General features: G+C 37.7%; 1 protein-coding gene across 1 annotated transcript; it reads left to right on the top strand.

Annotated features, from left to right (window-relative positions):
* Positions 1-255: 255 nt before the first annotated feature.
* Positions 256-11,695, top strand: LOC127176979 (alpha-2-macroglobulin). The gene is given in 34 exon segments (XM_053825510.1): positions 256-352; positions 510-690; positions 795-955; positions 4,029-4,092; positions 4,203-4,223; positions 4,418-4,574; positions 4,694-4,766; positions 4,901-5,018; positions 5,127-5,247; positions 5,345-5,454; positions 5,545-5,715; positions 5,799-6,032; positions 6,148-6,357; positions 6,445-6,594; positions 6,870-6,995; positions 7,146-7,190; positions 7,192-7,249; positions 7,464-7,587; positions 7,898-8,123; positions 8,197-8,323; positions 8,398-8,519; positions 8,607-8,658; positions 8,739-8,822; positions 8,909-9,085; positions 9,206-9,281; positions 9,439-9,595; positions 9,695-9,769; positions 9,846-10,008; positions 10,091-10,284; positions 10,366-10,578; positions 10,701-10,819; positions 11,041-11,122; positions 11,287-11,379; positions 11,471-11,695. Coding segments are annotated over 34 exon segments (4,380 nt in total). The 5' UTR covers positions 256-266; the 3' UTR covers positions 11,681-11,695.
* Positions 11,696-14,210: the final 2,515 nt, after the last annotated feature.

Here is a 14,210-nt window from a genome sequence, read left to right as displayed (position 1 = left end):
TTGTAAATATCTGTATAAGTAATTATTACATAATGTGTCATCTATATTTTACTGCATAAACAATACTTTTAATATTTAGCACAGATGTATTTTTAAGACTTTAGTAGTGCTAATATTGTGCAGGTTTACAAACTGCATTGCCTACATGGTTGAATCATTAATCAGATGATCAATACAATTTTTTCTAAATGACCTCCTTTAGCATGAGACTCCCTTTATAAGAGACAGTCCAGTTCATGTCAAGACCTGAATGATCACTGGTCATCATGGATCTGAACATTATCTGCTGTTGGAAAGGGCTCCTTCTGTTTTCTTTCCTTCTTGTCTGTGTCAATGGACAAACATCAGGGCCGTAAGTAACATAAAGATGGTTTGTTTTAATACCTAAATTGTCTGTTGCTTTTTTCCCAATTTAGAAAAAAATAAATAAATAGACACCCAGATCAACACATTTACACATTAACCAAAAAAGTTTCTAACCACTCAAATGGCTTATTGTCTTTTGACAGATATTTCATGGTGACGTTTCCTGCAGTGATCGAGTCGGGATCTGAAGCCAAACTGTGTGCAAGTCTTCTCAAGCCCAATGAGAGCCTTGTCATGAACATTTATGTAGTTCATGGTGACCAGAGCACTTTGCTGCTACAGGAGAGAGCTGAGGAAGAGTTTCACTGCTGCTTCAACTTCGAGGTCTGTCATCGGCACACTGAATGTATAATCAAAAACGTTAGTTTCATCATAATTCATCTAGGTGTTTGCAGAGGTTGTGAATGTAGGATATTATTTCTCATCAGGCTCCTTTGGTAGAAGCACAATCAGTGCAGAGAATTAAGGTAGAACTCCAGGGAGAGTCTTTCAAGATGACTGAAGAGAGAAAAGTCATGTTCAGACCTTACTATCCTCTGACCTTTATCCAGACTGATAAACCCATCTATACTCCAGGACAGACAGGTAAGCTGTTAATGTTTCAAAGGTTAAACAACAGTAAATTCTGCGGGTGTCATCAAGCATATACCCCCTCCTTGACAAAGCTACATTTTAGAAAACAACATATCGAGTATCACAGTTTGGTATTGACCTGCTATTGCGATGTCAAACGTGTTGTGGATACATATGTCACGGTTAGATGCGTCTCTGCCTCATATTAAAGGACAGTCATAGAAGTACTCGTTGTATAAACAGTCGTTTTAGGTTTTGAGATTAAAAATGTCAAATGTTGACGGAAAACATGCGAGGAAGAGAATGTTTTATTCTTATCTTTTTAGTCCACCTAAATGTCCATTCAGACATTTAACCGATAGTACAGCCTGCAATGAAAAGAGGATGCGCAATGCTGAAGCCGTAATGTAAACAAGTCGCCATGTTAGTACGTTCGTGCAGTCAATGACACTGACAACGCAAATATGCAAATAGAACATTAAAGCCATGGATTAGGAAGTGTGAAACGTCAGGTAAAGAATACCTAATTGTGACTCAGGACCACAAACCCTTACCGAAAAGAAGTATATTTCAAGTTTATTTTATTATTATATTCAAGTATATTGTTAAGTATACTTAATGTAGTAAGTATACAAATGTGTACTAGTAGTATACTTTTAAGTATACTGTAAGTATAAGTTACTATAGTATAACTGTAGTAAAATGTCGTTCACTCCAACGTTGCGTCGAGTGTACGACACTAGGGGTTGCTTTTGGGAGTCCAACACCTCTGACAACATTGAGAAAAGGCAGATGAAATTGGGTGTGCAGATTTTGCATAGCTGGCCACACCCCAGACATCCGGGTATAAATAGGGCAGCACGGGATCTGCTCACTCGTTCTGTTTTTCAGAGCTGAAAGCAGTGTCTCTGTGTGAGAAGCAGCATCATTCACCTCTTCAGGCTTGCAAGTACATGTCCTTGAGCACGCACCGCTCAAAAGCTGCATTTGTTTCCAGTGCCTTTCTTCCCTGAAGTGCACGAGGAGGTGACAAAATCGTGGAAGGCCCCTTTCTCGGCCAGAATGTGATACACCAACTCTTCCTCCCTCGCCACCCTCGAAGGCGGTCTGGCGAGGGGGTACACGGAGGTTCTCTAGGTGGAGAGAGTGGTTGCGATGTATCTCTCTTACACAGCTTCTGGACAAGCTGTGTCCGGCCTACATGCCATGGCAATCCTTCAGGTCTACCAAGCCAAGGTATTGAAAAATCTGCACGAGGGTGTTCCCGACCCAGAGATGCTGCAGGAACTCCATTCTGCGACTGAGAGCTGCTGCAGGAACTGCATCTTGGGTCCCTGGACGCGACCAGGAGGACTTCAGAGGCCTTCCATCTGCGGTGGTAAACACCCTTAAACAAGCCAGAGCCCCCTCCACTAGGCGGCTGTGTGACCTAAAATGGCGAATTTTTGTGAATTGGTATTCTTCCCGTGGGAAGGACCCCCGAATATGTGGGATCGAATCTGTGCTATCCTTCCTTCACAGAGGCCTGGATAGGCACCTGTCTGCCTCAGCAGGTTTATGTGGCGGCTATATCAGCCAGTCACAACTTGGTGGAAGGCAGATCGGTGGGAAAGCACGTTTTGGTTATTAGATTTCAGAGGTGTCCGGAGATTGAACCCGCCCAGGCTGCACCTCATCCCCTTTTGGGATATCACTGTGGTCCTTCAGGCCTTACAGCAAGATCTATTTGAGCCCCTTCAGTCAGTCGATCTCAGTGTCGTCTCTATGAAGACGGCCCTCCTGACTGTGCTCACTTCTGTTAAAAGAGTGGGAGATCTTCAAGCCCTCTCCTTCAACGATTCGTGCTTAGAATTCGGCCGGCAGACTCTCACGTTGTCCTGAGACCCCGTCCTGGATACATGCCCAAGGTGCCCACCACTCCCTTCAGAGATCAGGTGGTAACCTTGCAAGCTATCCCTTCCCAGGAAGGTGACCCCAACCTATCCTTGTTATGCCCAGTACGTACCCTGCGTACCCAAGTTCTTAGATGTTGGAAAGTCATGAAGAGGTGAGCTGCATTTATTTTAACACGTTGGCTTGTTATTATCTGCGCCTGATCACTCGTGAAGCAGTCGGAGCTGTAGCGTTTAGTATAGGGACCCCTAGTGTCATACACTCGACACAACGTTTGAGTGAACGACAGATAGGGAACGTCTCGGTTACGTATGGGAACCTCGTTCCCTGATGGAGGGAACAGAGACATTGTGTCCTTCATGCTCCAGACTGCCTCTGAGTGGGTTGAGACGCTCCTCAACTCCTCAGAACAGAACGAGTGAGCAGATCCTGTGCTGCCCTATTTATTCCCGGATGTCCGAGGTGCGGCTAGCTATGGAAAATCTGCACACCTAATTTCATTGGCCTTTTCTCAACACTTTGAACAAAAAGCTGAAAAAAGACTATGAATTGGATTCAGAGTGATAATCAATACGTAGATGGAGTTGATCAACACCCCAAAACCTGACAGTCATTATTACCTCTTCATAGGTCACATTTTATTCCATACCATATAACAGTAAAAACATGGATTCTCTGAGAACAATGTAGCTCAAATATATTTAGACTATTTGTAAGTGTAAGTCACGTATACTTAAATGTCATTTTAAGTATATTTCAGAGAAGGACATAAAAAGTACACTGAAAGTATACTTTCCTGTTTTTAGTTTAAAAGAAGTATACTAATAGCACACTTGAATAAACTTCTTTTTCATAGCGGAAACCATTCATAAGGGTCAAATAAGGTTTTTAAAATGAGCTGAGTAAATAAGCTTTCCACTGATTTATGGTTTCTTAGGATAGAACAATATTTGGCCGAGATACAACTATTTGAGAATCTAGAATCTGAGGGTGCAAAAAAATCCAAATATTGAGAAAATCGCCCTTTTTTGAGAAAATCGCCCATACAATGTATGGGTCAAAATACAATTATGACTGCTTTTGTGGTCCAGGGTCATAGTTGTTAATCTCGTAAAATGTGAAGCAAGATAACTCATATTCTATTCAGGACAAACTGGATGATATACAGTCAGAAATAGCTACAGCTACAAACTGAGATACAGAATACAAACAGAATACAAAAACACCATGGATACAAACTTCTCACCCCTTGATCAACAGGTCTGGCATGTGTTATTTATCTATATTCTTTATTTTTAAATATGTTCAGCACAAATGTGTTTGGCTTTTAATTGTACCAGATTATTTAATTATTTTTTGCTTTTTTGCAGTATAGTTCAGTGGTGCTTGAGGTAAGAACACAAAACCTCCTTCTGTACAGTCATAACAAACAAATAAAATAAAATCGTAACACTGACTGATGTTCTGTTGGATTTGCAATTATTGTATTTTCATTAATTATGTATTTCTTAATTAATGGTCAGGATATGGCTGACTGTAACACAATATCTGAACTGTTTCTTTGGTTTTAAATAGGACAGTCAAGAGTAACAGAATTGGTCAGTGGACAAATGTTTCTTCAACAAACTGGATTTTGCAGCGTTCTTATGAATTAAACCCAGAGGCCCGTGAAGGCATTTACAAACTGAAGGCTTATATTGGTGACAGGATGATCTCACATGATTTTGAGGTGAAAAAATATGGTAAGTCATAAAAACAAATCATTTGCAGTATTTGCATGGGATGAATTTCAGTAACATCTCTGTATATTAATTTCTAATTTGACTACTAATAAGTCTAATTTCTGCCTCCTGACTTGTAGTTTTGCCTAAGTTTGAAGTTACTGTGACAGCACCAAAGACAGTGAGCATAGATGATGAGTTTATGGAAAGTGAGTGGTTTATTTTATTTCCTGAAAGTGAGTAGCATGTTTTCTTATTTAACTTATTACTTAAAACCCCCATCCTAATGTTAGTTTCTTCACTTAACGCTGGGCTGTACATCTTTGTTGCTTGTACCTTTTTCACAGATACACTTACGGGCAGCCTGTACCTGGTAAATCATGGGTGAAAGTGTGTCGTGATATTCAACGCTACTCTTACAGGCGTGACGAACACAGTCCAATATGTATGAATGAAACCACTGAGGTTTGTCTGTTTCAGTGCTGTACCAAAACTGGCATGTGATATTTTTTTTCTACATCCAGCCTATTATGTCACTTTTAGTTTATGTTTGTGTTCATTTATTTCAATTAGATAAAAAAGACAGGCTGTGCCATCCATACCTTAGATGTATCAGCCTTTTTGAACTCCACACTAAAGTATAGTCTGCTAAATTCTCTTCGTGTTGAAGCAGTGATTACAGAAGAAGGAACAGGTGAGCTGCTAATTTGGTCAAATAACAGTTTTAAACATCTTGATTTCAATAAAATGCAATGTTTTATTTTGTTTTAACATCTATTTGTGTTTTGCAGAGATCACCATGACAAAATCTGAAACTATATCTCTCACTTATGAAATTGGAAAAGTCACACTCATGGATCTGCCCAAAACATATAAACATGGATCAGTTATAGAAGGAAAAGTAAGTCTAAAATCAGTTTCTCTGTTTAACAGCACTGATATGTACAGAATTATTTCATCATTTGTTCCTTGAAAATCTTATTTTTAACAGATCAAACTCTCAAATTTCAAAGATGCACCAATTCAAAACAAAGTGGTTTATCTTTTGGAGGTTGAAACTTGGTCCTCAAAACTGCTCTTAAATCTCACTACTGACAGTGATGGACTGGCCAGCTTCTCTCTTAATACGTCTAGTCTTCCTGAAAGGGATATTACTCTGATGGTATGATCACTGCTATTTAAATGTTTTTTGTATTTCCTGAGGGGTTCAGTTGGTTGAGTAATTTTAGTTTCTTTGTTTTTCAGGCAAGTGTGTATCCAGGGCTTCATTATCAGAGTTACAAAACACCTCACTTCTCTATGGATAGAAAAACAGTTCAGCTTTTCCAGCCTGCCACTCCATACACCCCAACATTAAGTGAACTGATTATAGAGAATATTGAGCAACCATTAAAGTGTGATGCTGAGTTTACAGTGACCATCAAGTATTATTTTATTGGAGAGACTGTTGAAGAATTCAAAACTGACATTGTCTATATGGTGAGAACATGCGCAGTATATGGACATTCTTACACTGATGTCTTCATTGTTTGTTAACAGCATTAACTGGCTGCACTGGTCAGTTTGTCATTGGAGTGTCATCTGTCTGTTTCAGGTCTTGTCCAGAGGAGTGATTGTTCATCATGGATATGAGAAGGTTGAAGTGAAGTCTTCTAATGGAGCAGCAAGTGGCACAGTGTCATTCAAACTGTCTGTTGGTGCAGATCTGGCTCCTGCAGTGCAGATTCTGGCCTACTGTGTTCTGCCCAGTGGAAATGTTGCTGCTGGAAGCACAAAATTTAACTGAAAAATGTTTAAAAACAAGGTATGTAAAAAATCTTGAGAAATTTAGCCAATCATTTAAAATGTATTCTGGTTCAGTACTATAATGACACATTTACTGTCATTACAGGTTTCTCTGCAGTTTTCTCCTGCTAAAGCAGTTCCTGGTGAGAAAAACACTCTCCAGATCTCAGCTCAGCCTGGTTCACTGTGTGGCCTCAGTGCTGTAGATCAGAGCGTCCTGATCCTGGAGTCAGGAAAACGTCTGGATACTGACAAGGTGTAAATGCTTTAAGATTCAGAATTGATTACCTGTGTTTTCAGTGTAGGGGTCAGACTATCCCTTAGAATATCTATACTATGATCTGTTAATATTTATGATGACATCCCGATTTCAGGAGATTGAACATTAATCTTCATTCTTTCTAACCAAAATCAAAAAAAGTTTTGCTGTAAAATATATGAACGTCTTTTTTTTTTCCCCACAGCATTTATTATTTAGAGTTGAAATTGTAGAAATTATTTAAAGTCAGTGTGAATTTGGTCTCATCACAGATCTTCAACCTGCTGCCAGTGCAATCAGTGTCAGATTATCCTTACAATGTTGAAGATGAGCAGGGATGTCTGCATGTGAGATCCCGTCGAGCTGTGCCAACAGACAACACCTATGAATCCTTAAAGGTAACAGGTGGATTATATGACTGACAGTGCAGTAGATAAAGAATGGAAGATATTGATTGGGTATATTCCCTACATCCATAAGTAAATGCACAAAAAATCCCTCTTGATTGTTCTGACAGTTAAAAGTGCCATTTTGTTGCTGTTTGACAGAGAGTGGGATTGAAGATGGCAACAAATTTGGCTGTGCAAGTCCCTCGAGTGTCTGTCATACAGGGGCTTGACTTATCACAGATACCATGGTATGGGTACATGTAGTATTATTATAATTCATTCTGTCATTCTTAAATATGTAGTTTGTTAATGATTACATTTGCTATGATTTGTTCAATAAAGACTAGAATTCACCATTATTAAGCACTTTTTCATGATGGCACTGTGAAATAACTTGATTTTGAATAATTATTATGGTTGTTAACAAAATCTAAATCAAATCATTTTTTTTGGTAAAATTATGTATCAGTATATCAGGCAGCTCTAAATATGGTCAATTAGGTGGTGCACCACTGGATTTGAATTCAGTTGGCTCTTCAGTTGAAGTGACAGTTCGTACTGTCTTTCCTGAGACATGGATTTGGCAGCTTGCTGCAGTTGGGTTAGTGATAATATTGTTGTCAACATCATCTAACATCATATTAAAAACAAAATAACTGTAATGTGTCTCTTGGCACGGTGCATGCAATGAGATTCTGTTCAGAATACACAAATGCGCGATGTAAATGAATATGTGAATTAGATTCCAAAGTTTAGGGTTCATATGAACTTTATTGGATTCATTCGGATTGATTAAGATTAGACACACCTACTGTGAATCAAATAATCAGTGTTTTATCTGTGCTGAATGTTATAAAAGCAAAACAGCATCCTAACAGTCTAATCAAATACTGTTGTAATTTCAACACAAGGGACTCTGGATCAGCTCAGGTTCCTGTCACAGTTCCTGACACCATCACCTCTTGGGAGACGGAGGCCTTCTGTCTGTCCTCCAAAGGTCTGGGTCTGGCTCCTCCTGCTCAGCTGACAGTTTTCCAGCCCTTCTTCCTGGAGCTCTCTCTGCCGTACTCCATCATCCGTGGGGAGATCTTTGAGCTGAAGGCCACTGTCTTCAACTATCTGTCCAAGTGCATCATGGTGAGACTTCAGACCCAGTCGTCCAATCCAATCATATGAAATATGCCACTAATCATGTGTGTTTGACTGACAGGTTAAAGTGACTCCAGCTCCTTCCTCAGACTACACTCTCAAAGCCTCCTCTGATGATCAGTATTCATCCTGTCTGTGTGCTAATGGAAGAAAAACCTTTAAATGGATCCTCACTCCTTCTGTTCTTGGTGAGTTTTCCAGTCTGAATCATTGTTTCTCAGTGTTTGTGTCTGTATCTTAACATACATGTCTTGTGTTGTAGGAGTCTTGAATATTACAGTCAGTGCAGAGGCAGAGGCGTCCCAGACTGTGTGTGACAATGAGATTGTGAGTGTGCCAGAGAGAGGACGCATTGACACAGTCACACGAAGTCTGCTTGTACAGGTCAGCGCATGTCAAACATCATTTACCCATGATTCTAATGCTGCTTATGTCAGTATGATGTGTTGATGTTATTGTTTTATGCTGCAGGCTGAAGGAACTGAAAAGACAGAGACCTACAGCTGGTTACTGTGTCCAAAGGGTTTGTCTCCAGACAATATTTAGCATAATAGTGTTTCTCTGCTGATCACTGATATGTGTTTCTGTTTCTCTGGTTCATAGGTGACAGTCTCTCAGAGGAAGTGGATCTGACTCTTCCTAAAGATGTGATAAAGGGATCAGCCAGATCCTCTGTTTCAGTCATTGGTAACATTTACATACACAAGCAGAAATGAGGAGTTTGTGTTTGGGTTTCTAAAATGTATAGTGTTTCATTTGTGTTTGGTTTGTAGGAGACATATTGGGTCGTGCACTGAGGAATCTTCACGGATTATTACAGATGCCGTACGGCTGTGGAGAACAAAACATGGCTATTCTTTCTCCCAATATTTACATTCTGCAGTATCTGGAAAACACAGAGCAGCTCACCTCAGCCATCCGAGAGAGAGCCACTGGCTTCCTTAAGAGCGGTGAGAGAAAACAGTCGTGTCAAGAAAATACTGAGATATTAACCATTATCAGTCATGACATTTTTGATTTCTGACACACTTGATTAACTGAAAACATTTAATCATTGTCAAACTCAACAGGATACCAGAGACAACTGAACTACAGACATAACAGTGGTGCATACAGTACATTTGGGCATGGTGATGAGAATACATGGTAAATATTTGTAACTTTTCACTCTCACAATTTTTCCACAAATAGTTATAAAGTTAAAATAGTAAGAAGATAATGGTATTTAGCTTCAGTCTTTTATGTACAGATTTAATCAACTGAAACTACTAATGACATTAAAATTATAACTTTAAAACACCAGGTTGACTGCCTTTGTCCTGAGGTCTTTTGGCAAAGCACAGAAATACATATTTATTGATCCACAAATTATTCAGAGTGCAAAGGAATGGTTAATAAGCAGACGGGATTCAGACGGTTGTTTTATCCAACAGGGAAAACTGTTCAACAACAGAATAAAGGTGTGTAACTTTTTGGTCACTAAACATTATCGTAAAATCACTGCCTATCTATGTATAACAAAAGTGTTTTACTTTATGTTCCTCTATTATATATTCCAGGGTGGAGTGAATGATAATGTGACCATGACTGCCTACATTACTGCATCATTGCTTGAAATGGAAACTCCAGTCACAGTAAGTTCATTGACAGGAAACACAGTATAACCTCAGAAAAATGATGCTCACAGTGGTTTCTGTGTTTTTGTCTCAGGATCCTGTCGTCACTAAAGGTTTGTCATGCTTGAGGTCCGTCATTGAGGATGTCAAAAACACTTACACCACTGCTCTGCTCGCCTACACTTTCAGTCTGGCTAGAGACACGGACACTCGACAGCAGCTTTTCAAGAAACTGGAGGATGTTGCTATTTCAGATGGTAAGAGATTTGTTTCTGATGACTTTTTTTTTTGTCAAGCTCACTGAGTTACTGGTGTCTCTTTTGTCCATGTGTCCTAAAGGGTCTCATCTCCACTGGTCTCAGTCTGGATCTGCTGATGACTCTGATTCTCTGGCAGTGGAGATCAGCTCATATGTGCTGCTAGCTGTTCTCACTACAGATTCAGTCACTCCAGCTGATCTGGGCTTTGCTAACAGGATTGTCAGCTGGCTTGTGAAGCAGCAGAATGCCTATGGAGGATTCTCCTCCACACAGGTGACTCAAACTACTCAAATCAAACACATGATTGCTGAATAATGGGTAAAAGTCACATTACTGAACACATTTATTTCTCAGGACACAGTGGTGGCTCTTCAGGCTCTGTCTTTGTACGCCACCAAAGTGTTCAGCTCTGACGGCTCCAGCACAGTGACTGTACAGTCAGCAGGAGACACTCACCACTTTGATGTCAATCAGGACAACAAGTTACTGTACCAGGAGAAGCAGCTGCAGAACGTTCCAGCCAAATACAGCATTGAAGTGAAGGGCTCAACCTGTGTGTCTGTGCAGGTCTGTAGTGCTTTCAGCTTCACTGACTCACACTCACTTTCTTTCTTGTTATTTTGTGATTATTTTTTTGTGAAATGTTTTATAAATGTGTTGGTTTTTGAATGTGTTGACTCTTGACTCAGGTGGCTCAGTTCTACAACATTCCCACTCCTACTGAAGCTAAAACATTGAGCATTGATGCTAAGATTGAGGGAGACTGCAAAACATTGGGACAAAATTTCATTTTGAACTTCACTGTCAAGTAAGACCAGACTTGAACATATTTTAGACTTTCACATTTAGTCATTATCAATATATGAAGTTTTGAAGAATGCATCTCATAGTTCTTTGGTGAATAAAAATTAAACAAATAAGGCATGTTTCTCATAGTATCAAATGCATAATTAAAGATAACATTCATGATGCTTTTAAATTTGCTAGTTTTTAGCATTAAATCAGGCCTGTTAATTTTCTCTTTTTAAGATATGATGGTCCCCAGGAAAGGACTAACATGGTCATTGTGGATATTAAACTCTTATCTGGATTCACAGCTGATACATCAATGGTGTGTTTGAGTTAATAAAGTAATTGTGTATTAAGATTAGGATTAAGACCAATTTTTACTATTGTTTTTTTCTTGCATGTTTGCAAAAACTTTGAAAAAATAAAAATAAATAAAATAATCAACATTATCATATTTTCATATTAATAATCACATTTTCTCTATAGCTTCGAAAGACAGTTGGTTCAGCAGTAGCTGCTCAGATGTATGTGGAGCGGGTTGATACTAAAGATGATCATGTCATTGTGTATTTGAAGGAGGTGAGAGAACAGCAACATTCATATGATTTTATCTCATTTAGGTCATAAATATTTTATCCATAATGTCTGATGAGTTTATTTCTTCCTGCAGATCCCCAAAAATATTCCAAAGAATTACCAGATACAAATGAAACAGGTTCTTCCAGTGAAGAATCTCAAGCCAGCCGTGGTCAAAGTGTATGATTACTACCAAACAAGTAAGATTTTAATTCAACATTCAAAAAAATGTGAATGTACACAGTTAATGCCATTTACAAATCCATGCACTATAAAAAAAAATCTGTTGCAATCATGCATGTGAAGACTTACTTTACTACAGTGAGCTTTACTACTGTACAGTGACCCAGATCAGAGCTTCTATTAACTTGCGTCTTGATGTTACCTTCTTCCTTCAGGTGATCAGTATTATAGAAAATAAAGATTTTTGAGATTTTTGTATGCATAATGAGTCTGGCAACAGCCAGTGCTGCACAGAGATCTGGGCCTGTATTCACAAAACATTTTATCTTACCACTAAAGTTCTCCTACATAGCAGTAAAAGTTTTTAGATAAGAGTTTTCTCTTAAAATCTATTCATAAAGCTAAGACAAACTTGTACTATAACTAAAACATTTACTAACTATATTTGAAAAATGAAACTAGTGAAAATTAAGTAAGTGTTGATTGCTGTATTAAAAGTTATATTGCATTCGAATATATTATACTGTGGAGTTTTCTGGAAAAATAAAGACTGTTAAAATACATTCTAACACTGAATATTTTCTCCTTTTTTCTACATGCATTATTTTACCATGAACATTTCTATAAATTCTTTTTCTAAACGACCATGTCTCTATCTGTCAACTTTCACGAGGTTTTAGTGTAGAACAATGCAAGCACTGACCATTCTCTGACGTTTATGCTGGCATTATTGTTCAAACACAAGCTGAAATCAGGAACTTTCTCCAAACATCCACATATGCATTACTATTATTGTTCTACAGGTTTCAGACAAAAGTTTTCATTATTTTCTATTGTTTAAATGTGACAAATAAAGTAAACAGTAAATTGGTCATGTACATAAGAGGACCTAAACTGTCAAAGAAGAGTAAATGTATGTTTTAACACGTTGAGTGCTTTACTCCAACCAAGGACCAATCACATTCCAGATATAATTCTATGCTATTCAACTCATTTTAAATCATTTCAGATTTCACAGAATAATATCAATGAACAACTTCATAAACCATTTGAAATATATATATATATATATATATATATATATTTGAAGTAGCAGTGTATTTCAGAATCCAGCCCTCCACCTCTAATTTCTGGATTAAGATTTGCAGAAACAGCAATCCCAGGGTGCATTTTGTGCATCTTCAAGATGTGGTGTGTCCCTCTGCACACACTGATCATGGAACCATCGGTTACAGCTGTCGCACTGAATCTGTAAATATAACAAATACAACTAAAAAAAAATAATAATAATAATAATAATAAAAATAATAATAAAAATACCTTAATAAAACCTTAATAATAAAATAAAATATATTTTTAAAATGACGTCCAAACTTTAACATTATGTCACCAAAAATGCTACTGTCAGGGTTACAAATTGTCCTTTCTTATTTACAGTAGTTGGCGGAGTAGTTTTTAATAGGAACTTGATAGATACCAAAGGCCAAGTTCAAGGAAAAGAGCTGTATCCTTGGTGTGTAGCAGATATGTACTTTCTATTCAAGCCATTAAATGCAAACACTTTCATCCAGCAAACTGCACAAAACAGAGCAACTGAAAACAACAGCTTACCCATTTAATGGAAGGCCCTGGACATGGTGGGTTGCGTTTTGAACACATGGAACAATTGTTCTCTGCATCAAACACTAAAGGAAAACAAAATTGACATTTTATACTTAATAATGTAATGTAAATGTAAAAAAAAAAAAAAAAGTAAAACAAAAAACAAACAAACAAAAAAATAAACATACCTGAAGCTTGAAGTATTTCCAGTGCCATGTCTGATGAACTGTACAGTAACATGTACAGTATATTGCCTACTGTAAAATAGCTATCCTCCAAATATGGAGATAGCACATGCACGCAAATAATAATAATAATAAAAACATTGTCAGAGCTCAAGAATGTAAGTACACATCTATGTTACTGTACCATAATGACTATCACACCACAGTTATATCCATCTTGCTGAACTGGGTGTTTCATAACAGCTCCTTTGAACTTAACATCTGCCCACTCTCTCTCACGGTGGCAGATAGTCACTGTTAAGTGAATTAAGTATTCACTGTACGACAATGAAATGTCAGAATATAATTCTTATTTATATATGTGCAGAAATGCTACAATTTAGACATAATTACATAGATGATTAGATTGAATAAAGTAAATTGCATAAGTACCAGAACTTTTGGGCAGCAGCTTCTGATTCTGCCTGCTCTGCGGGGTTGCTTAAAGGATCCACCAAATACACTCTGCGTTCTACTGCATTGATGTACTGTAACAAGAAGAAAAATGACATTATTCTACAAATATTTACCACAACAAAAGAAACATGGGAAATGGACATCAATATACAGTAAAGTGCTAAATTAAAAAAAAAAAAAAAAAAAAAAAAAACTAACCAGAAATTTCCAGTGTACTTCTTTAATGTTAACAAAGGACACAATGGCTTTGTAGTTGGCAAAGTTAACACATGAAAAATTACTTTCATTATATGATATCAACACACAAATTACTTCAGTTAATAAATATTTATCATTGACATTATTTTTTGTTTTGCTTCATCATGTACATACCATGAAACTTGTTTACACATCAACAAACGGCTAAAC

Source organism: Labeo rohita, chromosome 15 (assembly GCF_022985175.1).
Source record: "Labeo rohita strain BAU-BD-2019 chromosome 15, IGBB_LRoh.1.0, whole genome shotgun sequence".
In the NCBI taxonomy this organism is placed as follows: domain Eukaryota; kingdom Metazoa; phylum Chordata; class Actinopteri; order Cypriniformes; family Cyprinidae; genus Labeo; species Labeo rohita.
This window is presented reverse-complemented; position numbering and strand designations above follow the sequence as displayed.